Genomic DNA, 27,562 nt, shown 5'->3' on the forward strand with positions numbered 1-27,562 from the left:
CCGCCTGGGTGGCGCAGTCGTTAAGCGTCTGCCTTTCGCTCAGGGCGTGGTCCCGACGTTCCAGGATCGAGCCCCACATCAGGCTCCTCCGCTATGAGCCTGCTTCTTCCTCTGACACTCCCCCTGCTGTGTTCCCTCTCTCACTGGCTGTCTGTCAAATAAATAAATAAAATCTTTAAAAAAAAAAAAATAAAATAAAATAAAAATAAAAGTGCCCCCCTGTCACAGTTCCTGACCTCTGGTTACTCAAACACTAATGGAGGTACTGCTTGAGAGAACTTTCCCCGTGGAATTAAAGTTACTAATCATCTGACCTTAAAATAGGAAGTTGATGTTGAGTTATATGGGTGGTCCCAATATAATCACATGAATCCCTAAAAGCAACATAAAAAAGGCAGAAGAGTCATTCAGGCAGAAGGGGAGAGACGAGGCAGAAGGGGAGCTCAGAGAAATTTAAAGCTTGATAAGGACATGACCTATCACTTGCTTTGAAGATGGAGGAAGAGGGTCAAGGAAAGGAGGTAGCCTCTAGAAGCTGAGAATAAGCCCCAGATTATGCCCTACATGGAAACAGGGACTTCAGTCCTGCAACTCCAGGGAACTGGGCTCGGTCAATGACCAGATGGAGCTTGGAAACAGATTCTTCCCTATAACCTCAAGGAGGGAATAGAGCTCTGCGGAGCAGATACCTTGCTTTTGACTTTGTGAATCCCGGAATAGAAAACCAGCAGAGCCAGACTGTGCTTCATTTTCTGATTAAACAACTGTGAGCTAGTCACTGGGTATTGTTTCAAGCCATTACATTTGTGTTAATTTTTTTATAGCAATGATAGAAAACCAATACAGTTCTAATCGTATTTAAGCATAAGTCCTATGCCAAGTACTTATACCTTTGCCTATACTCTCCTGTCTGTCCAAAATGCTCTTCTTCCCGTTCCTCTGGGTAGTCCCTACTTATCCCTCAAAATGACTGTGCCACCTCCTTCAGGATGCTTTCCTTGATTTGGTTCAGTGTGATGTACATGCTTCTTGCTCTGTGCCATAACCGTACCTCTGGCATTGGGTTCATACACTGTTCATCATTGATTTACTTGTCTGTGTTTCTCTTCAAAAGCCTTAACTAAGTCTTTTGATAAGGGTTCATATCTTGTCTGATTTTGCATCTTCAGTGACTGTTACAGTGCCTGGCACGTATTGTCATGCAACACAGATTGCAGACACAATAATCAAAGCAATGGGGGTTCTCAGGCTAAGGTCATTAGCCGGACCAAAATGTTTAATCACAGAATTGGATAACTGTTTCCTTTTTGCCAATTTATAGAAACAGTACAGTGATTTAAAATTTCCAATTTTTTTTAAAAGATTTTATTTATTTATTTGACAGAGATAGAGACAGCCAGCGAGAGAGGGAACACAAGTAGGGGGAGTGGGAGAGGAAGAAGCAGGCTCATAGCGGAGGAGCCTGATGTGGGGCTTGATCCCAGAACGCCGGGATCACGCCCTGAGCCGAAGGCAGACGCTTAACCGCTGTGCCACCCAGGCGCCCCTAAAATTTCCAATTTTAAGTTGGATCCTAATGAACTATTTTTCAGGCTTTTACCACTTGCTTTTGCTTACCCCTCTGGGAAGAGCTAATTCAGAAAACCACAAGAGAAAAGTAAATTATCAACAATTCAAAAACTGAGGAAAGAAAAAGCAATCAATATTGTTTTAAAGAAAAATTTTTTTCATGAACTTATATTTATAGTTGTGAATTCATATTATATACATATAACTTAGGCTTATATTACTAGTTGGTAAAATTATTTCTACTTAACATGACACAAACATTACACTGGATTTTATTTTGAATTTCATCATGTGCTATAAGTAGCACACTGACTTCTTTGCACTCTCTTTCCTGAATCAGGTGAAAGGTTAGTATTCTATGAATTCATGAATTTGGAGTCATTTGTTTAATGGTTTGCCCACTTTTGTTTAACATGATGCGCAGCAGAAAAGAATCTGGCTAATGTTTGGATAAAGAGGTTCATTAGATCTCATGTTCGTTTCTAGACCTACCTAATATATGCACATGAGCTCCTACTTTCTGACAATGTTATTATTAGTGAATTTTCTCACATGCCACCTACCACTTGTTCTAAGACAAAGCAGCACTTTTAAAACAGCTCACTAGAATGTTCTGCAGTAGTTGGAGACAAGAAGTGCTACATATCCAATAGGAAATCCTAAGGGCATTTCAGCAGGCGGAATGCAGAATTATCAGCAGATGATTTGACTAGAATCTCTGCCAGAACCTCCACTTTTCTGAAAGGGGCCTTTGGGAGTCATGATAATGAGGCGCGGTTAGAATTTTGACATCTGCTTTTATAGATATCTTGGGAAGCCCTAGCCCTTCCCATACCAGTCCTGACAGCCGAGTCAAGGAACCCCTGTCAACTTGCCTTCCCACTGAACCTTATGTCTTGGTGAAAATAATCAGAGCATTTTATCCTCCAGAGACGTAGGGTTGGCAAGCCAAGAAAGGTTAGTCTAGAGAAAATGGTATCCTTCACTCTTCACTCTCCAACTTGTTTGTTTAATTGATAGCCAACTTTGTGAATTCTCTCTTGAGCTGTGAGATAGATGCACGTTGAAAGACACAGAGAGGGAGGCATGCATGTGTGAATTGCTCACCGCCAAACATCCCCATATGTTGTGTCGTTTTCCTATGGAATGGGGTAGGTAAAAATGAGAATGATTTACTATCCTAATAATCTATTTTAGTAAGGAACATATGTTTAAAAAAATCCAGTAGTATTCAGAACTCTGCTCAGTTTAACATAATTTCAAGTAGCCACATTGTATGTCTAAGAAGTCTCACTTTCTAGAAGGGCTACCTTAGCATTCTTCGCTTTATAATGATTTTGTGGAAGAAAACCAAAAGGAATGAAAGTCATAAATTTGTTTAAAAGTTAGATAATAAGGGCACTAGAAAAGCAAAATTCGTTTCATCTCTAATCTCCCAAAGCACCATCCTCTGTGCATATGCACTCAGTGTTTTGGAAGCACATTAAAATTTCAATTCATGAAGAGTGTAGTTGGTAGTTGTTCTCTGGTAAACTGAAGGAGTCACCCTGTTTTTAAGCATGCCTAGCTTACTCCTCAGGAGTGATTTGAACAGTGAGAGAATCTGGGAGGGCGTATAAAAAAATCTTCTACTAAACCAGCAGTGATTTTATATTTAGATATCCTCCTTATTTAATTCTCAAGGCAGTCAAATTTTCTAGTACATATTAGTTTCTTGCACAGATGGACTCTCACGAGGGAGGCTTCTTAGAACTCTTAAAGTATATGTGCTTTTTCGTTGTATCCAGACTTTCATATTTGTGTCTTTATTTCCCCTATATCAGTCTATTCCAGATGGACAGAGGTAAATAGGGAAAAACCCCAAGTCATCACGATCTTTAATATTTTCTTCTGTACCTCTGATATATGTTGGTCAAAGCAGAGTCCTTAGTTTCTTATTTTTTTTAAAGTTTACTATTTTATGTTATATTCTATAAGACTAATTTTGACTGCATAGTTTTTATATTATGACCTTTATAACAAATGCTGTTAACTTAATATTCATTTGTTCATTCAGTCATTTATAAAATATTTGAAAGTCTCTGGAGGGCAATGGCAATATATTTTCAATGCTTGGCATTTAAATGTAATGTTTTTTTGAATTAATACTATCGGCCAAAGAAAGTGTCTGGGAGGTAGAATTCAGGTTGAATACAGTGGGAGCTATAACCTGGAGGAACTCGTGGTCTAACAGGCAGAGTGGACATGTTGTATTTGTGCTGGGTCCTGAGTCGTAAATAGAACGGAATCAGGCAGAGAAGTGGCCATCTTCTCAAGCAAAGTACTGTGTACTAATATTTGAGGATCAGTCATGTGCTGCCTTTAAATAACCCTATTTGACGACTGGTATTTGTTTTCTGAGATGGCTGCTTCATGTAGGGGGTATACTATACAAGTATTGAGTAGAGATACCCTCTGTAAGATCCTAACTGGCTCATATGGAGCTCTAACCAGTGATTTACTTAGCATTGATCTGTCTATCCACAAGGTCTAGGGAAGAATCAATATAGCTAACTTTCTATTTCAAGAGGCAACTGATGAAATTAAATCCTTTTTTTAGGTGGATCTGAGAATGGCTTAAGAGATGAAGTGAAAGAATCCAGCCTGGTATCTGGGGGAGAAGATGTACATAGAGCCTCCTCCAAGTCATATTCAAAAGGAAGCTACAAAATCCAGTAAAATAATTCGGGAAACTTTATGAGGAAGGAAGGCATCTAGCCAGGCTTTAAGGTTTACGTTAAATTACCTGACCAATGGGAGCTATTTACACCTCCCTGTCGGATTTTACTTAGTCCTGATGGGTTTCTCTTATAGGCCTGCAGTTCTATTTCCTCTCTCAGGGACTTTGATCATCTTCCATTTGAACATCCAGTAAATGATTTTGGCTTTGCTTTTCTGCTTACCCTTTGCTGGTAATCCCGATTCATTTTTCCTTATTGTTTTTCGTACCATTTCAGTCTTACTAGATCTTACTGCTTAACAGATTCAAAGGCCCCTTAACTCGGTAAAGAGAATCTGAGAGTATTGGCAGATGACAGTGGTTTCTAGAGCAACTCAGCTCTAACTGTGCCCTTCCTGAGCGCCAGAGGGCCCAGGAACTCCTCTTCAGGCTTGGCCAATTACTTCTTGACTCTTGTCTTCAGAGGTCAGTAAATAGAGGGGACCAGTAGACTTTAGTGACAAGCCTCCTTCCTCCTGCTGTGCTCTGTTCTGTCCATAGCATCTCTCGCCTGCTGTCCATTTTGCTGAAATGTCACCTTCTCAATGAAGCCTATTGTTAGCACCCCAGGTACAACTGCAGCCATCCCTGTGTTTTGCTACTACCTCCCCCTGGCAGTCCCATCTGTCTTGCCATGCTCATTTTTCTCTTTTTTCCATGTCATTTATTATCTTATACTATGTAACTTATTTATTACTTTTACTATTTAGATTTTGCTTCTTCACTAGCATGTAGATACCATAATTTTTATTTGTTTTCATTTATGTAGCCCAAGAATCTAGACTCATGCTTTAGCATATCGGTCATTCTTAATAGACGTTTATTGACAATATGAGTGAACGACTCCCATGTCCACTTCATTGCCATAATTAGGAAAGGACTTACTTTATTCTTAGTATTTATTTCAAATATCTGTTTGCTAGGAATCTTTCTTTCAATCTAATCTTATCGCAGAAAATGGTATATCTCTGTACAGTATGAAAGGATTAGTTATCACCGTGAAAAAAAAGATTTGTGAGAATGGCTTTGGTAAGCTAGAGATGCTAAGAGAATGTTATATTTGCTTCTGTATAATGTATACTCTGGGAAATAAAAGTATTTATCTCAGGATCATGTTATCATGAGCATGAATTTTATTAACCTGTTTGTAATGTGCAAAAGGATGTGATGGCCTGGGATAACTGAAAGGAAAAAAAAAAAAAAACCAAAAACCAAAAAAACATTGCCTTGCTGTTCTTCCAGACCAACAAAATTCTCAGTAAGTTGTAATGCTTAAATGTCTTTTGTGCAAAGGGAAAGGAAAAAAAAAATTCAGAAACCTTAAATAGGAAAAGAGAAGCAGTGATATACTGCTATTCTTCAACACTTAAGGAAAGAACTTAGAAGTGCTGTCAAAATTGCATCACTATAAGGGAATATGGAAGTGATTTTAGAAAAATTAGATTTATTTTATAAATAAAAAATCCAGAATTTAAATTATTCCTTCTGAATTCTTGGAAACTATGTGCTAGATGAGTTGGCTCCAAATGTGTGAAATTCTGGAGTTGCCTGTTTTTAAGAGAATAGCAACCAAGCATGATTTTTTGACAGAAGGTTCACAGGCCTATTCCAAAAGCTGATTAAATCCCTCAATTAAATGAGAGATGATAAACAGGACCAGCTGTAGACTGAGGAGTGGTCCACATCAGCTGTGCACACAGTGTAAATTGTAGAAGTGTCCATCTAGGGAAAGTAATAATAACAAAAATAGCCAACAAAATAAAAAATTTAATAAGATAGGCTCTCCACCTTTACGATGACCTAATGCACTAAGAGTGTAGCATTGAAAACTCCCAAGATTTTGGAAAAAGCAGCTTTGGATTTGGGGAGTGATTAATTTTACATGAAATGTTCTCATTGATTTTCTTATGATATTAAGCCACATGAATATCAAGCAAAAATATTGGCTCTTCAAATCATGCTTCTCAGTGAAGGGTGTGTAGTAAATCATTTGTAGGACTTGGAAAATACCAAGTGGTGGGCTCTCCTTCAGACAAACGGGATCCCAGCGCCCTGTGGCGAGGCTCAGCAGCTGTGTGAGAGGAATGTTACTCGGGTGGTTCTGATGCCTGTTGCTAGCTCCTAATTACTAAAGAAAGGAATATAGGGAGTAGGAAACAGATGACAAGTAATTGTTTCAATTAAACACTCCTGAGATTTGCAACTCTTTAGCTACAATTCTAAAATCTCAAAAGCTTTGAAAGACAAAAAAACAAAAACAAAAAAAAAAACCAGAAGATTTTATAACCCACTTTGTGGCAAAATCTGCCCTGCTCTTATTCAGTTTTTGGCAAAACCCTATCTGAACTGACACGAGGTTCCTTGTGCTCTTTATTTATCATGACAAGTGTGACGAGTGATGTATTTGTTACAGAAGCGTGAATATGTTTTATTATGGAGGTGTTACCTGATAAACTGTGTTTGTACTATTTTATTCCCCATCCAGAATCTGAAGAATTCTAAATCCTACATCTGGCCCCAGTCAATTTTGGATAAGAGATGGTAGACTTGTAGTAATGGTTTCAGTTGGCATTTTTGTTCTGCTCTGCATCAAATTGGTTTGCGTACATTCTACTGCCTGTTTCTATGCTCCTGGAGGGCAGGATCTTGATATGCTCATCTTATAAATTAATAGCCTTACATATTGGATCATTTAAAATAGTACCTCCCCCAGGTCTGTGTTAGGATACATCAGAGAAACAGAACCAATAGGTTGTATAGATATATATAGATAGATAAGAGATTTATTAATGGGAATTGGCTTGCACTATTATAAGAAGCTGAAAAAGCCAGAGAGCCAGGAAAGCTGGTGGTGTAATTCAGTCCATATCTGAAGGCCCAAGAACTAGAGAGGGTGTCAAGTCCAAAAGCCTGAGAATGGAGTGGGGGTGGTCAATGTCCAAATACCTGAGAACTAGAAGCATCAATGTCCAAGGAGAAGAGATCCCATATCAAGCAAAAAAAAAAAAAGCAAATCTGCCCTTTCTCTGCCTTTTTATTCTATTCGGGGCCTCCAACAGATTGCATGATGCCCAGCAATCCAAGGATAATTTTCTTAATTCATTCTACCAATTCTAACGTAATCTCTTCTTTTTTTGTTGTTTTTGTTTTGGTTTTTGGTTTTTTTTTGTTTGTTTTGTTTTTTTAATAATTTTTGTTTTGTTATATTAGTGACCATACAGTACATCCCCAGTTTTTGATGCAGTGTTCCATGATTCATTATTTGTATATAACACCCAGTGCACCATGCAATATGTGCCCTCCTTAATACCCATCACTGGCCTATCCCAATCCCCCACCTCCCTCCCCTCCGAAGCCCTCAGTTTGTTTCTCAGAGTCCACAGTCTCTCATGGTTCATTCCCCCTTCTGATTACCCCCCCTTCATTCTTCCCTTCCTTATCCTACCGCTCTTGCTATTTTCTATGTTCCATAAATGAGTGAAACCATATGATAATTGTCTTTCTCTGCTTATTTCACTTAGCAAAATTTCCTCCAGTCATGTCCATGTTGGTGCAAATGTTGTGTAATCGTTCTGATGGCTGAGTAATATTCCATTGTATATGTGAACCACATCTTCTTAATCCAGTCATCTGTTGAAGGGCATCTCGGCTCCTTCCACAATTTAGCTATTGTGGACAATGCTGCTATGAACATTGGGGTGCATATGGCCCTTCTCTTCACTACGTCTGTATCTTTGGGGTAAATACCCAGTAGTGCAATTGCTGGATCATAGGATAAACACTGTACAGACTTATACATAATACCCAGCTGTCTGGACATCCCTTAGCCCAGCGAAGTTGACACATAAAATTAACCCTCAAAAGGCCCACAACAATCTTGTGAGGAACCAGGACTTACCATCCCAAATAAAAGGTGAACAATGTGAGGCAAGTCAATGAACAGAGGCTAATGCAAGGCCACAGAGTTAGTTCTTAGTATTTAGTAAATGGAACATTGCTTTCAATTGAGCAGGCTCTCTGCTCTGTGGGGAGCCTGTTCTCCCTCTGCCTCCCTCTCTCTCTCTCTGTCTCTCATGAATAAATAAATAAAATCTTTAAAAAAATAATATTCTTTTTGCCATATAACATAATCGTGGGAGTGTCGCTCATGGTAGTCACAGGTTCCACCCAGATCTAAAAGGGATACAATTACACAAGGGCAAGGACCTTTGGGGATTATTCTTTGAATTCTGCTTATCACATGCTGTTTTCAGGAGTCATGCCCAAAATATAAAGAAAGAGAAATTTTAAAAGTAAAAGAATGGGAAACATACACTAGGGAAACAGTATCCAAAACAAAATTGATCTAGTTACATTGTTGTGAAGCAAAATGGATTTGGGTGGGGCGAAACATTTTTAGGATTAAAGAGAGTTAATACATTATGATGAAAAAAATCAGTTAACCAGGAAGGTGTATAACAATTTGAACTTACATGTACCCTGTAATAAACCTTCAAAATTTATAAAGGATAAATTGACAGAATTTGATATTTGATAAATCCACCACCATGGTGTTAATGTTAAAAAAGAAGAAGTACTGAAAATGAATGAGGTAAGCATTCAGCATTAAGAACTTAGGGGGAAAAAACTCCCAGGAAAATCCATCAGAGTATAGAAAGAAGAAAGTAAAGATAGCAGAAATTGCTATAGAGAGGATTAAAATATTTTAAAAATTTGGAAAGCCCAATAAAATTGACAAAACTTTATAAGATTAACCAAGATTAAAGGTGAAAGTTACAGATAAATCATAAGAAAAATGAAAAAGAAATTATCAATAGAAATGAGATGGAGATCAAAGATATGACTATATGCTTCACTCTAGGCAAAGCTCAGAAAAATAATGAGCAAAAGGCATACTGTATTATTATGTTTAACTATAAATATATTTATAACTAATCAACATTTTATTGTACTTATGGTTACATCCAGATGTAACCAGAAAGAAAAAGAAGGGAAAGAAAAACAAGGGTATCCCTGCTAGTAGGGATAGATGGGGTAAATTGAGTGCAGACAAGTAACAGAGGGCTTAAAAGCCTTTGCTTTGTTCTACTTTTTTTCCAAGGTAGGTAGTGGGAACATGCTCTACAATTTATTTTTCTTCTTTACTCCTTACAGATACATTATGTGCCCTTTGATCTATATAACATCTTAAATAATTTTAATGAATATGTAGCTACATCTGACATGCACTAGGTTTAATTTTAAGGCACATACATGCCCTAAAATGAATTTTACTTGTATTTGAAATGGAAATATGGAATTTTATTTTTAGACCCTGAATGCTGGTAAGTAGGTTTTCTTATTGCAAAGATACACATTCAGGTTATTGCTTTCAAATTTCTAAGCTTGTTATTATGTCATCCAAATATTCAGTGCATAACATTGTAATTGTATGTCTTCAGGCAACAGTAGAACATAGAGTAACACTCGCTTAAACTTAAAAGCCATGTTACTTGGTGGTTACCTTACTTTATAGCTCTCAAATTCTGAAAACGGAACACAGGAGTTTATGTCAGATAGATTACTATCAGCCTTTTCTTGGACTTACTAATAGTAGGAATGGCAACCCAGTTGATCTTCTTTTCGTTCCACTGGCCTATATAGCTTTGTCTTTGTTACCTTGTAGAGTTGTCTGAAACATTTTGGGAAATGGTATTATATAAGCAGTATGGTGGGCTACATAGTGATGCTGAGTCTGGGAGACTAAGCCAACTCTACTGACTATCATCAGTAGGCATTTCATTCAGAAAACTGGAATGCTGGGATCCTTAAAATGATATTGAGTTTCCTTTTGAGGAGATGTTTGTTCTTTCTGTGTGCGAAGGGCTCTTTGGTGGATAATGGTTCTTTTAATCACATTTCTAAAAACATCCTTTATATATCTCTCTATTGGTTCTCCATTCTTATATACTGTCACAAAGCCTTCATTTTATGGTACATTTTTATAATTAATTTCTCTAGTACCAATCATTTATGTTAACAAGACAAAGAAGGTATGCATGCTGAAAACTACTCATTCTTTCAAGCCACAAGCCAAAAATAAATGCTCAGCAGTATAATACTGGGCTACTGTCATTTGGTAATTTGGCCACCCATAAAGAATAGTATGTCAGAAGGTGGTGTAAATATTTTTCTGCTGGCTTTTTGCTCAGCAAAATCAGTAATCCCATTCTTTCTATTTATTCTAAATTATAATTCAATGTGGTGGAAAGCAAATTGTTCTGGGGTATGTCGTAGTTATTTTGCATTTGTTAACACACTATTTGAAACTCTGCAGACCTTGCCTGGGAAGGTACTTTTTGATTGTGTATATTTCTGTATTCAGGTGATTCAGGTATCTTTTTCTAAATGCTTCTATATACTGAGACATGCCCAATTTCCTTACTTAATAATAAAACAGTCCATGACTCATTGTAAATCAGTAGGGATCCAGCAATAAGGTGCAATACATCACAAAGGCAGTGCAGGCTATCATTGGAGATAATAAGCAGGTGCATTAATATTCATGCTTTATGAAACCCTGGTTGTGCTTCTAAAAAGCTGTAGAATACATTCCAGGTTTAACGTTCACCAGTAGATATTTGCCAGTGATTTTCAGATACTTCTTGTAGCAATTCATTCAAGGCATATCTAGGTAATTTAGAAAACGTTCCTCCATGGTTTCCATGTACTTAATTGTATACTCAGCTAATGTTCCTCACTGAGTATGCATAATCCTTTCTGGTTGGACCTTGGGTCTCTCTTTGTCTCAGCGGAAAGTGCTGTTGTGTAAGACTGATTGTATATGCATGCCTGTGTATGTGGTATAGTGTGTGTGTTGGGGGTTGGGGGCCAGCAAAAGGGAACAAACTACATGCATTGTCCTCTGCAGTACAGTATCTCCCTAGTGTGAAAGGAATGCAATTTAGATTTGTTTTTACATAGACTGACCTAAGACGGAGGATAAGAAAATAATGCTATGCTCCAGTGGATGCGAAGGTACTGACACGTAAGGGTTCACAGGCTGGGCACTGTCCAACTCCTGAGGCTGCCATACACCATCCTCCTCCAGAGTTGTTCAACACCAAAAATAAGGCATATGGAAGTGTACTACTTTCCAGTCTTTAAAATATGTGATTCATATGTGTCCTTATTTGGTTCATCTTTAAATACATTTGCAATAGAGCAGATATATTGTACACATAGATAATGTGAGTAAGTGTGCATCTTAGGCTTAATAGCCCTCTTGTGTGAAATCATATTTGACTTCTTTATTCATCCAGGAGTTGGCAAAGACCTTCTCTGCCTCATTTTAGAATCTTAACTACACAAGTCTTGTGTCTTGCTACCTTTCCAGACAATGAAAGGGATGGGGTTGGGAGGAACAGAAATACTCTGCCATTCATGTACTCCTCCCCCACCTCCTCCTCATCCTGTCACCACCACCCACCACCGTATCTGTTAGCATCATCATCACCACTAATTGCTAGAGAGGCTTTCAATGCAGAATGAGGAAAGAGCTCCTTGGGGTGTGCTATTTATCCTAGCCTTCCCCACTGGTCTGTTCTGTATGCTCCTCTTAATTCCCTTTTGTTCATTCATTCATCCATTTACACTTTTATTCATCCACCCATTCAGTAAATGTTTACCGAGAGCTTGCAGTACATTAGACATAACGCTAAATGATTGAACAAGATGGACAAGATGCCTGCCATCATGCAGCTTATACTCTGGGAGTGAGTGAATTAGCAGGGCTAATTCAGTGAGATCTTGCATTTTATAGAATCTCACTTTATGTCCAGGGTATAGTTGCTAAAATTGGGATCTTTTACTTTCTCCCTGTTCTATATGTAGAATTTATACAATATCAGCCTTTTTTCATAGCATGGAGCTAGAGTTTCAGGAATACAGTGAAGTTTCCTTGAGAATCTCTCAATTCCTCAATTCCAGCGGGCCTTTTCCCCTGCTGTTTGGCAATAGAACATATTTGCATTAGAAGATGCCAAGATTCCATAAGAAAAAGGTAAGATCCCAAAAAAGATATGCGTAAAAAAATCACAAGAAGCTTCGCTTATGACCATATGTTGGGTTTGTTACGGTGTGTGAATATTCCTAAAAAGTAGGATGGATCTTCCATCCCAAATTTGTTTAGATATTGAGAATGAACATGTCCCATTTGCACCAAGAAGGTATGAAAAGGTTTATTCCTCACATAGGGAAGGTTCTAGGAAGAGCATGGTGGCTCTCAAAGAGATCCAGAAATGCTTGAAAGAGGCAGGTAAAGAGACTGTCTTGGGGTTTTTATGGTGGATATGGGGTGGGGCCAGGGTGAGGGTTCCTGCACAGGGTTTGAACTTCCCGCTTGGTGCAAAGGAAGGAGCACCAGGATTTTCTTATCGGCTTTCTCAGGTGTGGGGCAGAAGGGGCAGAAGGGGCAGTGAGGCTTAAAAGTTGTCAGCAGTTAAAAATTAAAAAAAAAAAAAAAAAGGAACCTCATAAATAGAGAACAAACTAGCAGTTGCCCGAGGAGAGAGAGGTGGGTGATAGGCAAAATAAGTAAAGATATTAATAAGTACAAACTTCTAGTTATAAAAAGGTTATGGGAATGAAAAGTGCAGCCTAGGGAATGTAGTCAATATTGTAATAACCTTGTGTGGACACATGGTAACTACACTTTTTGTTGAGAGCATTTTGTAATGATATGCTTGTCAAATCACTACGTTGTACACCTGGAACTAATATAATATTATATTATTATGTCAACTATACTTCATTTAAGAAGAAAAAAATTTAAAAAGGAAAAAAAATTAAAACATCCTAAAAGCAAAAAAGAATGAAGGCAGATTTACTACAGTTATGATAATGTTGGGAGGAATTTGGGATATAGAGCTGCAGCGTGGACAAGAACTTTTTATTAATCTGTTTAGAAGAGAGAGGTAAAATGAATAATTGAAAGAAACACTGGAGCCCTGCTCACCATCCTCTCCTCCTCCCCAGTTTAAGTGCTGACATTTTCTTGTGTCAGCGGTGTGACCCGTGGCTCATAGCTCTCTGCCAGAGCTCATGTTCTCCAGAATGATAAGCAGTCTCTCCTCTTGGACTGAGTATGTAAAGATGCACTCATTTTGATGTTGGCTTTGGCTATTGGTAAATGAAGATATTCTGAACCATAATTTTGGGGAAAAGCAAAAGTCTTCAAACATAAAGTCTGCTTTTACAAATTAAAAGAACTTTGTAATTTTCTACCTTGTCCCCGAATGAACCCCACTTGGGAATTTCAAAGCACTTGCCATAATATGGGTTTGCTTGGTATTGAAAACTTGGTGTTAATTGCCTATTCATACTTAGTAAGTGCCAAGTCCTGGCTAATAATTCTATCTAAATAATTTTTCTGGCATGTACCTGTATATGTCTCAATGAAATTCAACTAAAAGTGGCATCAACAAAGTCAGCGAAAGAATACTTCAACGAGGGGCAATGTGTCACTAATAGTCTTAAGAGAGCAAGAGAGAGAGGGCACAAGCAGGGGGAACAGCAGAGGGAGAAGCATTCTCCCCAGTGAGCAGGGAGCCTGACATGGGGCTGGATGAGCCCAAGGCAGGTGCTTAACCAACTGAGCCACCCAGGTGCCCCTCAGTTAGCTTTCTTAAGTGGACAAGGAACTAAAACACAAGCAAAAATATCTTGGTCATGATAACAATTATACAAGGACCTTTATCCAAGTGTTTAAAAAGTAATTATAGAAATGTATGAAAATCATCTGTTGCTGATGGCATATTTTGCTGTGATTTTCATGAGACAGGAGACATCATCAAAATGGAAAATGCATATTATCTTTAAGAGATGAAAATTCTACCTACCAAATACCGTTATAGAATACTTAGCATTCCATTGGCTAAATACCTTTCATATCTCACTTATATAATATATATGGGTTGGGTAGCCAGATAACCTAATTAAAATTTATATTATGTCATATGCTAAATATAAAGCAAAGCTTTTCTTCAAATCCTTTCTCAGAAAATTTGAAACTGCCTTATGTTCAAATTCCTGCAAATTTCATATTATATTTAATGATTTTATTTTTGACAAAGTTGTATTTAGGAAAGACAATCTAAAACAAGGTTAATTACAAACTGATTTTGAATGTGATTTAGGTCATCTGATAGGTACTATTTTTAAAAAAGAGACAATATCACAGATGTAGTAATTATTTTTGATGATATGGCCTCAAAATTGCCAAAAATATGTGCCACATAAATAAGCCACTTAATAACCACTTCAGATAGCAATATAGAATTTTCATTTTAAAGTAGGAAGATTTTGGCAACCAACCAAAAGAACATGGAGTACAAGAATCAGAGATACTAACTTTATCTTAAATAAGAGTAAATCATATTTTTAACTCTGAAGCACAATCTGTGATTAAGGACTGCCAAATGTAGTGACTGTCAACTAAGTTTCAAGACAATGCTCAGAGGAGATATGGTGACTACTGATCTCAGGTGAAGTTGGCAAAGGACAGTTCTCCAAGGCAAGTGGCACACTCCAGAGGCCTGGAGCAGTAGGGATGAGGAGTGATGATTGAGAATGGGCCCTGCCCCTGTCTGCAACAGGAACCTCTAGCAGAGCGCTAGTCCAGAAAAAACTCACATCATTCACACGGCAATCAATTCCAAAGGAAACAGCGTGAGAATTTTGTATCTAAGAATAATAGAGGAAGAAAATAACAAGTCCAGTAGCAGGTGAAGAACCTCTGACCAGAAAAATGATACTATGAACCAGAGAAAAATTATGATTTAAAAAACCCCAATGAATTAAAAAAAAATAATGAAGTCATTGTCTTTATAAGTTTTCAAAGCAGTGAGACAAAAATTCAGAAAAGATGCTGTGAGACAACAGAATATGAAATGAGATGGTAGGCTCAGGAAAGAAATGCAGAAGAAAGAAAATTAGAGAAATAAAGGTCAAAATGGACTTTCCCCAAACATTAATCGACGTACCCAAAATCATAGTAGGGGACATGACTGAGTGAGTGAAATTAAAAATTAGAAAGGGAAGACAGAGAAAACCAGTATCTGCAGATTTGTTTCTCTAAAGAATAGAACTAAAATAATGGAAAAGAAAAATAATAGTTAAGGATTCTTAAAAGACTTAACAGAGTAAAGAAAGACTTGAATCTTTAGACTGAAAGGGCCAATTGTGCCTGGAAAAGTGACAGACAACAATCAATAAACAACAAAATTATTTTACTCAAGATAGAAAAGGGAAAACTGGGCATCTAAGCAGTGAAAACCAATTCATCTGTGAAGATGGAAAAAAAAAATCCCGTTTTCAGTTTTTTTCAGATTTCTCCATGGCATCACTCAAAAGTATTAAGAAAGGGAAGCCATGCCTTGAATTCTAAGGTTAAAAAAATAGTGATTCAGTAATTTTACACTCAGCCTAATTATTAGTCAAATATAAGAAATTAAACAATTGGTTGGAACCTACATTGTTCTCATGACCCTTCCCAAAGAATATGTTGTAGCACAAAGTGCAAGCATTGGAAGTAGTGGGAAAACTCCAGCAGTACTGGAAAAGAGTTTGATTGTAGGACCAGGGTTAAAAGAAATGTCTAGTGTCTGATTATAAACCAGAATAGAGGAGCATTCCCAGACCCTAACAATGCAGAAATGATGTATAGTGTTAGAAAGTATAGTATTCTGGGGTGCCTGGGTGGCACAGCGGTTAAGCGTCTGCCTGCTGCTCAGGGCGTGATCCCAGCGTTATGGGATCGAGCCCCACATCAGGCTCTTCCGCTATGAGCCTGCTTCTTCCTCTCCCACTCCCCCTGCTTGTGTTCCCTCTCTCGCTGGCTATCTCTGTCGAATAAATAAATAAAATCTTTAAAAAAAAAAAGATAGTATTCTGATTTTCTCATCTTTTATAGATGAGGGAAGACGATACCATTTAAAGATGATGAATAAAATAAGGATATGTTATATTCAAAGAGTCAAAAAGTTAATGGGCAAAATAAGTATAATAAGGTGATGGAGGGTAAGAAGGCAAAGGGAGAAGTAGATATTAAATAATTTGGTCAATGCTCATTTGTAAATAAAAATCTAAATAATACATACGTTAAATGAAGTTTAATTATAAAGGTAATTAGAACAATATAGAAACATTTTATATTTCAGTGGGATGCACATAGTAAATGTATGGTGAGAGAAGGAAAAAAAGAAAGATTTATTTATTTTACATTACAATTTATTTTTTTATTAATGATGGTCCAGAAAGGTTTCTTTCATCTTTAATACTTATTTGCAATTTTATGAAAAATTTCAGGGTCGTCTTAAAATTTAAGAAAACTTCTGTCAAGCTTCTTGAATATGTGGCCTGAAGGTTTTAGAAGAATTTTCCAGAGACTAACTCTGGCTCTGTACACTTGAAACCTTGCTTAAGAGGAAATTATTTAAATAGCAATGTCTGTACTGATATATGATGATGTTCAAGATATGTTGTGAAATAGAAAGAAGTTGCAAAATAACATGCAAAATTATATGTATGAGTTTGTTCATCAATATCCTTAATGTGTCTGCTTGTGTATTAACAGAATAGCGTTTATTTCTCTTAAATGATGCTCTGCTACGTAACAGCAATCCCAAGAGTGGCACCATGTAGCCATAGTCATTGTTACTATATTGTGACCTTTTCTCTCTATTCAGTCAATATTTTTCGTTAACATCACATGCTTAACATAAAACTATATCAAATAAGACCATAGATATATTATGTAGTACCTGTATGTGAGTAGTTTATAATCAGGCTAGGAATATAAAACCGGCAAAGCTGGAGAATGATACAGGATGCAAATCAGTGCTCGGTTATGTTACGCGCATCCTCTGTGAAACCTCAGATTATTGCAACCTTTGGCAATAGGTTTGATTTTTCACAGCAATTTTAGGCTGTAACATATTTTAACATTATGATTATATATATAAATCTTTATCATTTTCTAATAGTTCCATATATGATAGTCTTGTCTATACGGAAGAGATGAGACTGATTGTCAAGCCCTTTGACTCTAAATCCAATGATTTAACACAGTCAGATGAAGCAGAATGATTAAGTAGAAGTTCTAGATGACAACAAAACACCAATAATTCTTAGAACACCTGTTCATATCTATTTTGCGTGCATACATGATGAATAAGAAACTGAGGTACAGAGAGGTTAATTATTTTGTCCCAAATCGAAAACTAGTAAGAGACAAAACTCGGAAGTCGTCCAGGCAGGCTGGCTGGCTGCAGAGCTGGTGCACAGAACAGTCCGTTAGGTGTGTGACCTTGATGTGTTGTTTCATCTCACTGATTTCTCTTTCTCCATTGGTGGAAAATAATGACTAACTTTATAAAGTTGCTTTGACAACTGTTAAGAAAAGTACCTCTGGGAGCTTTGTAATCCATGAAGTTTTCTAGCGCATGTAAGATATTACTGTGGTCACTGCTGTCTCTGTGCTGCCATTTTTACCCCCACGTCCCATTGGCGCAGCTTATGGGGGAGCAAAGTTTCCACTTAGATTCTTGTAGAGGTAAACTGCTTTTGCAATCACTTATTGACTTTTAAATCTCAATGCACAATTGATTGTACAATACCCATGCCCTAGAATAGCTTATATTTTACTGAGAAAGACTACCCGACAAGGCATAATGTGGTAAGGCTGTAATGAAGTTCTGAGTTTTGTGCAAAGACCTAGGGAGGAAAGGAAAAGGCAAGGACTGTGACACTCAAAGAGTTAAACAAATTTCTCCTAGCTTAGAAAGAAAGACCTGTGATTTTGAATTCTAATAATCTTCCTGTGGGAGAAGCATCAACAAATTTTGTATTGTATTTATGCTACACAGCAACCTTTGTGCATGGTCTTTAGTCCTGCCTTTCCTGCATCTTTTCCCACAAAGACTGTCCTTGACCAGCACCAGAAATGAATTTGATTTCTCTAATGCAGAAGGTAATTGGATTTTTCTTTATTGAATGCGTCCCTTTAATGACTGTCTCTGCTCCTGCCAATTTAACTGCAAGTGACCTGACATCGATCTGCTGATATGACTTAAAGAGTTGGAGCGGGGGGTGAAAAAGACCAGCTGCTGGGCATCAGGAAAAAAGAAAAAAAGTGCATTTTTTTTGCCTCATCTTGCCATTTTCCTGAGAAAATCCTTTATCCTTGAATGTCATTTTCACAAAATATGCTGCTGTAATAATTGGTCATACAGCAGCAGATTGCCTTCTTCTAGAAAATATAATAAGTATTTCCCAGAAAGTGCCCTGGAGAAAACATTGAAAATTGAATAAAATCCACCCAGTAATCATTTTGTTCCTTGGAAATATTTATTACCATGTAGACTCTTTCTGGAACAGGGTAAATATTGCCGAACAGAATTAATTAAATCTTTTAGGAACCTGGTAAAACATGAAATATTTATTTAAGTATTTATTTACTTAACCTTGAGGTTTTGTAAAAATAAAATTTGACAAAAGAGTTGCTATTCAAGAAAGTTACAGAGGAGTAGTGAATGAAACTGTTGTTTGGAAGAATAACAATTCCTTCCTCAAGGGAAGGTATGATATAAAACTCTTTTTATGCCCAAGAATATATGGAATTTAAATTTTTCTACTTTTGCCTTTATTCACTTTTTAGTAACAGTGTAACTCACTTGATTCATCCTTAAATTTTATTTTATCCTCTTCCTTTTGTTCATTCTGACAAATCTCATGAATTTTCTTTGTTCAAAGATACAACGCATGGGCATTAGAGAAAATAAACACTTGTAATTTTAGATTGTGAAGAAGAAAATAGATGAGAAAATCATAAGTAAATTTCTTTCTAAAAATCAGTGAAATCAGTGTTTTCCCCTTTTGAATTTTTAATGTTAGTTGCACTCAATTATCAATGTAATTAACAGTTTCAAGAAATTAACAGAGGCTGTATTAAAACCATTGATGGCATTTGTTGAATTTGAAGATTCAGTGCCACATCACACAAAATTATTGTAAGCCCTGTCTTAGAGCTAGTATAAATCTGCAGTGTTACTCGTCGAAGAGCAATGAACTTCCTTTGGTTCTCATCCACCAAGAGAAACTTGGGAGTTCTAGTCTAAGATATTATGTTGAGAAAGTATATAAAGAAGAAATAAGAGTGAGTATTTCCGGGAGACTGGGCTCCTTAACCTCTGCCCAGATTGCATTTTAAATGAGCATGTGAAGCCCTGGCATGTTTCCAGAGACCATTTCTGGGCTGCTGTGTAACACAACAAGATGGACTTGCTTGAGAATTGATGTGCCTTCCACAGAAAGTCCAGTACGATTGAAGGGGTCATTGATCCAGAAAGACTCCCCACTGAATAAAAATCTTTCATCATAAATGATTAAATCTCACCCATTCCAAGTCAGGCCATTGTTGGAAGTTATACATAAGTGCAATATTAACACCTTAAGAGCAAGAGAGAAGTATATTTTAATGGATGATGAAAATTCTTCCTTACTCAATTCAGTATATCTCATTATGTATAAATTTTCTTAATTTTGAATTGGCCTTTTTTGTTTGAATTTGAACATTATTAAATTCAAATCCAATTAATGAAACAATGTTTTCTTCTCTTGAAGAGAAGGTCGATTTTCTGGAAAAAGGAAAAAGCATATGTGTGAGTGTGTGTACACATATGCAAATATGTTTTCCTTTATTAGAAGAAAGAAGGAAATTCATTCCCCATCCCACCAGACTTTTAAAAATGCTTTTGTAATAGGTTACCTATTTATGATACTTTGGACATTTTCTGAAACCATTAATATGAGATGGGGTCAATAAGCAATTTATTTTGTTTATGCATTTTTAAAAACAAGCATTTATATAAAATCATTCTGTCATTTCTTCTTTAAGCAAATATTTTGAAGTTTTTTTTTTATGTAAAAGAACCTTAGACATTGAAAGGGATATAGGGGCCAATCTTCACCTTCAAGGATTTTTAAAGCCTAATGGAGAGAGAACGAATATACATAGTAAGTAAAATAGAAAGTGGAAAGCAGTGAGCCACATAAGAAGGCTGGATCCGGAGCTACATTTGGAGGGGACAGTAAAGACATCACAATGTGTGATGGTGATGTGACTTTGCCTGGACCTTAGAAGCTGGGCAGTGTCTGGCATGTGAGAAAGAGAGGTAGAATATTTTTGGAAGAAGACGTAGAACTGCAAATGGTGTGGAGGTGGGGGAAGGCTACGCTATTAAAATAAATATTCCACAACACTGGGTCAAGTCCCATATCTCACACAGCATTGGAAGAAAAAACAGAGAGAAGGGGAGGTAATATTTTGACTAGTGATATAGGTAAAAATCTAGACACAGAAATATTTGGGTTTTGGAGTTTCTGATTTTGACAAGCAATAACTGGTATTTAATTTATTATATATGTTTTGTTTCTATGAAGAGGTTAATAGTATCTTAAAGAGGCCTCTTAGCTAAGGTAATCTTGATTGATGTTGTTTAAAAAAAACTCAGTCGTTCACATGTTGAACCACCTTAAATGTGCTCATTCGTTATGTGAAGTCAAATGAACTACTGAAATTTTTAATTGAAAGAAGTATATTCTTCTTAATTTTATCTCTGCATATATTCTGGCGTTAAAATATGTACATATTTTATTCTCAATAATGTGCAAATTATATAAATATCTAAACCTAAAATGTAAGATTTCTGAAAGTGCTAAATAAGTTCCTTTTGTTGCTTCAGGTCACTGATATGATGCTTCAGGACAAACCCTATCCTGATTGGGGGAAATCCGCAAGAGCTTTCTGGAAGAAAGGAAATGTTAGGATCATTTTATTCTGGTAAGAAATTGTTTCATTTATTGATTTTTGCCTTGCATCATTCACAAAGGACTTGAGTTGAATGTAGTTTTTTTAAGATACATAGAATTCTATGTAGAGAGGCATTTCCAGTAGATACTGTGTTCCATTAAGATGATTAAAACCATTATCCTAATTATTTTATGAATTACTTTCTGCTTACACATTGTTGCATATACACATTTACAAGAGATACATTTGCTAATATAGTAATACATATTTTACCAGAGGTAAGTAGATTTTTGATTCAGCAAAAACAAGCTATAATTTTCATCAATGAAATCTGCTATAAAAATGTCTCCAGTAAATTCTAAATTTCCAGTATATTTGACAGGATATAATTTTGCTTCGAAGAAGTTATACAGAGAGGAAACCTCTTTGCAAATCACATCTGGCTCATTGGCATTTCTTTTTTATGTGATTTCCTTTAGCTCTCCAGCCCAATCATTGCAATTAAAAAATAATCCATGTCTTACAGAACTTTGTTTTTCATCAAGTCACCACTATTTTTGTGTATTTGAACAAATTTAGACAGAAAAGGTAGGAATAAAGAGCCAGCAAGAAGGGCACTTTTGCCTGGCTCTGTGCCACTGCCCAACTACAGAGTCAACCAGATGTATGAAAAGGTGTGTGCACTAAGCACACCGAGAGGTGCTGGCGTTGATGATAACTTGAGTTGGGTAAATTCCATCCTGCTCCCCTGCCTTTTGAATTGATAGGAAAAAAGTGTTGTTTGTTCTTGGATTTAATTCTGGGGGTTGATTTCTTTTTTCCTGTACATGCTACAAAAATCAGGGGGCAAAATATGCACTCCAAGCTATCTTTGTGCTTTAACACTGTAATTAAATGTTGATAGAGATAATATGGCATTTTGAACTCAATTCTTAGAAGGTAAACAAAAGCAGATTTCAAATAGTGTTGTAAAAATGAATATGATTTCGTGGATGTTTACTTATACCTTGTCTTTATGAGTCAAGTGTGGCCTATTTTTATGGTGCATTTAACCTTCATTTTTTTTTTTTTCCTGCATGTCAGCTCCCCATGTAGCTTGTCTGAATAATAAACAATATAATAATTATAGAAAATATTTATTGAGGATATGTTTTGCTTCAGGCACTATGCTAGGTATTTAACATTCTATTTATTTACCCATTTAATCCTGACAACCCTATAAGGTAGGCACTATTATTGTGAGCATAGGTCTCTGACTCCAGAGACCCAGCGTTGAATCATTACACTAGACTACCTCTAGGAGAACAAAGAATACATCAGTGTGCAAATTTCCAAATGAATATCTTTAATCCCTTTTAGGTAATGGTGCTATATTAAGAATACAAGATTCTGGGCGATCATTCCACCGTATAGAATTCTCTACAGAGGTTTTAGGAATCATAATTTAGAAAAAGGTAGATGCTAATATTGAAAGCATTTATGGACTATTTTAAAACAATTTACTATGATTACATGAATTTTATATTATTTAATGCATCTTCAAAGGCAGCCTACTGATTATTGTTCAATGTGGCCAGTTACTCAGGTCACATGTATACTGTTTGTGAAATGAGCCATGCATATAGTAATCTGAAGGCACCTCTGATTTTTGTCATTAGCTACTCTTAATTGCAAATGATATTTCAGAGGAGAGGAATCGTTACTGGGCTTTCCTTAAGCATCTTAGTATGTTTTCCTTGAGCATTTTCTCAGGTCTATATGTTACCATATAAAAGATACAAATGGGTTTATTTTTGACCTATGTGATAACAGAGCTCAAATCAATAACCTAAAGCATATTTTAAATATTATAAAATATTATAAAATTATATTATATTATAATTATATTATAAAAATAATTTAGTCACTGGCAAATAGATAATACTCTTTAATGTAGAACAATTTAATTCAATTCAATAAATTCACACTTACTCTTGCAGTCATTGTTTTTGTAAAATTATCAATTATTAATAATATATTTGGGAGATGGTTTTTCATTGTTATATTTCAAAAAGTAGTATTTCAAATCATGGCAAACATAAAATAACTGGAGGAAAATGTAAATGCTACTCTAAACATATTTTTCCTATTTTATCCATTTCTATGCAGTTAGATTATCTTGTCAACAGTTTTCATGGTTTTAAAAAAGGAAAAGCCAATGCAAAAAGTTGAATATGGAAATTATGTGGGAAGCAACACAGTCTTCCGTTTTGTTCATGCTTTTTGGATAAAAGAGATTTAGCACGTATAAAGCGCATTTGTTTTCTTAGCTCTAGGAGATAACACGGAAATCACTGGCAAGGTTTCAAATGAAACAAAAGATAGTATTTACACACTCTGTGTTACCCACTCAAAAAAGAGCTATTTTCCTTTGGTTTTGCCCCAGTTAAGGGAAGAGAGATTAGTGTGAAAAACCTATGCTGGAGATGAAATTTTGCAAAGGAAAGCTTTCTTAAGTTGCAGTGTGATTATGTGCAGCAGTTTCAACAGTACAACATGCAATTTTGTTCTAGTAAACTTACCTTTTACCTACATGCAGCTGCTTTAACTCACAAATGTCTGTCAGAAACTATTTCCTTTGCAGCTGTGTGGCTGAGTTCTTCCTTGATTCCTAGTGATAGATGTCTCTACATTGAACAAATGTTTCCTATTTCTGTAGTTGCGTGAAGATGAAGCTGCTATAGCACCTGGGCTTTTTATGCGGGGGCTGAGACTAAAGGTCGTTGTGTATGAAAATACTAAATGGGGGCGCCTGGGTGGCTCAGTCAGTTAAGCGGCTGCGTTTGGCTCAGGTCATGATCCCAGGGTCCTAGGGTCGGGCTCCCTGCTCAGGGGAGAGCCTGCTTCTCCTCCTCCTCTCTGCTCCTGCTCTCTCTCACTATCTCTGTCGCTATCTCTCCTTCTCTCAAATAAATAAATAAAATCTTTAAAAAAAACTGGAAATACTAAATGGGAGAGGGAAGAATATTTATAGAACTTCCCTTCCAAAATCACTTTCCCAGCCCTTTTGATAATTAAAAAGAACAAAGTTCTAAGACTTTAAATCCTAGGTTAATTTCATATACTGTTTCTATTTTCCAGAGGGGCTATGAAAAACATTTCCACTCACTTGTGTCTGAAGCAAATATATACATAAACAAAGACATAAAAAAAAAAACGAGTAATATGTACCTGAAACTAACGTAACATTGTGTATGAAATACACTCAATAAAAAAATTAAAAAATATTAAAATCAAGTAATATGATGTTTATATTAGCTTCTATTTCCCGTTTTATTTATTCTCTAGTGACACAATTTATATGCTTTTGATGGGAAGCATCTTGGGATAATATATCCCAAAGCTTAGCTTTAAAAAAAAAAAATAAGGGAGACACTCTTCTGTGATTAGTAGAGGAATTGTTGGAGGGAGGGATTGGGAAATCTGGTGTTCATTAGGGCTTCACAAATACTCCAGTTCTTTGCCTTCCAGACACAGGAGAGGATTTCATTTTTCTGCCCCCTCTGACCACATGACTTGCATCGACCAATTAAAATGTGAGTGAAAGTAGTATATGTCACATCTAGATAGAAGCTTTCTTCCTCCTCCTCCTCTTCTTCTTCCTTCTTCTTCTTCTTCTCCTTCTTCTTTTCTTTTTCTTCTTCTTCTTTCATTTAAATAGGCTCTATGCTTAACATGGAGCCTGATGCAGGGCTTGAACCCATTATGCTGAGATCAAGAGTCAGATGCTTAACTGACTGAGCCACCCAGGCACACTTAGGTAGCATTTAACTGCCAAAGAGAAGCACTAAAGCTCTTTTCTCAGTAGCAACTGTGGAAGTTTACATCTAGCTGGAGCCCTCGTCATTTAGGGAACCAATCATAAACCAAGCATTCTTAACAATGCCATGGTCATATAGTATGAGTGAGAAATAATCCTTTGCAAATGTTAAGCCACTGAGATGTGGGGATTGTTTGAAACTGCATCCTGCTGTATATGGAAATTGATCCTAGGAGCAAAGTGTTGCTGTAACAGAAGGCTGGAATTTTTATCTTAAGGGCTGGACAGCAAATGGCAAAAAACAAACTGTTGATAGGAGCTGGAAAAATGGTAATACAGGTGTTATAGTGGCAAAACATTTGGTCAACATTGTGGTCTGTGATTACTCAGATGTTCTAGGAGAACTCCAAAAATGGAATGTTAGTAAGGTGTTGCTGGGTGCTTTGGTGTGCAACTGTCCACTTCTATTCCATTCTGATGCCTAGAGAAGATTATCTTTTATTTTTTATTTTTTGGGTAATTAGTATCTTTATATTTTAAAATCTACTTTATCTACTGCTATAATGGTTTTGGTGGACATCTCTTCATCATGATTATCTTAATCCTTAACTGGGAAACAAATGTAGCTGCTGCGATTTCCTTTTTTTGAAGATCATGGTCGTTAGTAAAGTCTAACAAAATTGTTTAGCTTTCACCAGACAAGGGCTAATCAAGTAATGATTATTATCTTAATATATGTGGTCTGGGAGAGAAACATGATAATCATCAAACAACAATCAAATATACTAAAGTGAAAAGAAAGACCTTCAGGGGAAAGGTCGTTCAGAAGGGGTTTAGCAATAGCTTTCTAGTATGCAACTGTATGGATGCCCTGTATGACTGTGAGTTTCCTTTCTTTATTTTTCAAAAGGGATGTGTTTTGTTATTCTGCATGATCCTTTTCAGATCTGTAATGCTATTTTCTATTGTAAGATTAAAATATTGAAGAGAGAGTAATTCTGTTTGCTTTGCTCTGGAGGACAGAATATGGACTGCTATAACATGAATATTTGTGTCCTTCCAAAATTCATATTTTGAAATCTTAATGCCCAAATGATGGTACTAGAAGGTGAGGCCTTTACAAGGTGCTTGGGTCATGAGGGTAGATTCCTCATGAATGGGATTAGTACCTTTGTAATAAAGGTTCCAGAGAGATCCCTAGCCCTCTCCATCATGTAAAGACACAGTGAGAGGGTGTTGGCTATGAACCAAGAAGAGGACCCTTACCAAATGCAACCATGCTGGTGCTTCGATCTTAAATTTCCCAGCCTCCAGAGCTCTAGAAATACTTTCTGTTGTTTATAAGCCAGCCAGTCTGTGGTATTCTGTCATAGCAGCCCAAGCAGACTAAGATATAGGCTAATGAATGTAAGTCACATGGAAGGAGATTTAGATTCGTGTCTGAAAGAAGTCCCTCATCATGTGAGCCTCTCAATGCTAAGTGAACTTGCCCGATGAAATGTTGGATTTCCGGGGCGCCTGGCTGGCTCAGTCATTAAGCATCTGCCTTCCGCTCAGGGCGTGATCCTGGCGTTACGGGATCGAGCCCCACATCAGGCTCCTCTGCTGGAAGCCTGCTTCTTCCTCTCCCACTCCCCCTGCTTGTGTTCCCTCTCTCGCTAGCTGTCTCTATCTCTGTCAAATAAATAAAAGATCTTAAAAAAAAAAAAAAAAGAAATGTTGGATTTCCTGTCAGTGGAAGTATTCTAGCAAAGGCTATATCATCTATCACGGGTGTAGTAGAAGGATTTTCACATTCAATGAGAAAAAAGTAAATTACTTCTAAATTTTCATCAAACTTAAAGGTTCTATGACACTACATGTTTAACTAGAAAAGTTTTACTCTTTTTTGGCTTTATAATGAGAGAGTACTAATTTTAATTTAATATGCTCTGTATAATTCCACCATAATTATGAGGAAAATTTTTACATCAGACAATAATTCATGAAAGGTTCTGGGGCAACTATAGTATGCAAAACTTTTTGCCTCATTTCCCAAATAATAAATTAGCCTATATCTTTTCTCTGGATGAATTTTAACTTCTAGCCTTCAGCTTTCCTTCCATTTCAACATGTCTTGTGAAGCAGTTGTCTATCTTTAATTAAAAGCGGCCTCTGTAACTGAGGAAAAGCAGAACATTTCTAGCCCAACTCAGGTAGCTGTGTACCTATTGGATCAGTCACCTTAATTTTAAACACTGCACAACGTTAACAGATTCCATTTAAGTCTGGCTTCTTCTAAGCAGAGAGATCCAAGGATATACTTCAGCTGTAAATTCTCTACTTCTGGATAAAAAGGTGATTGATATTGCATAACTGTCTTGTCACATTATTGTCATATTATTTGGAGATTTTCATTTAGAAAGTAAATTCTGTGTTTATGCTTGAGAGATTTAACTCTCAGGCATCTTTTTATACCTGGGTATTAACACCATCCCATGCCCCTCCAGATTTAATTTTGCTGAATTAAGAGCAAGTCTGTTTTTATTAACTTATTTAAACCAATACTTATTAAGTGCTGAATGCAATGTGAAATAGTGGTTAGAAG

The 27,562-nt window shown here is 36.5% G+C and overlaps 1 protein-coding gene across 6 annotated transcripts in view; it reads left to right on the top strand.

Moving 5' to 3' along the window:
* Positions 1–27,562, top strand: part of TMEM117 (transmembrane protein 117) — a 501,176-nt gene that overhangs the window by 315,590 nt on the left and 158,024 nt on the right. For all 6 annotated transcript variants that reach the window (XM_008704472.2, XM_040642357.1, XM_040642356.1 and 3 more), the window contains one exon: positions 21,109–21,206. In XM_008704472.2, coding sequence (XP_008702694.1) covers positions 21,109–21,206 — 98 coding nt within the window. The remainder of the gene's footprint in view (positions 1–21,108; positions 21,207–27,562) is intronic.

Source organism: Ursus maritimus, unplaced genomic scaffold (assembly GCF_017311325.1).
Source record: "Ursus maritimus isolate PB19 unplaced genomic scaffold, ASM1731132v1 scaffold_26, whole genome shotgun sequence".
Lineage (NCBI taxonomy): Eukaryota > Metazoa > Chordata > Mammalia > Carnivora > Ursidae > Ursus > Ursus maritimus.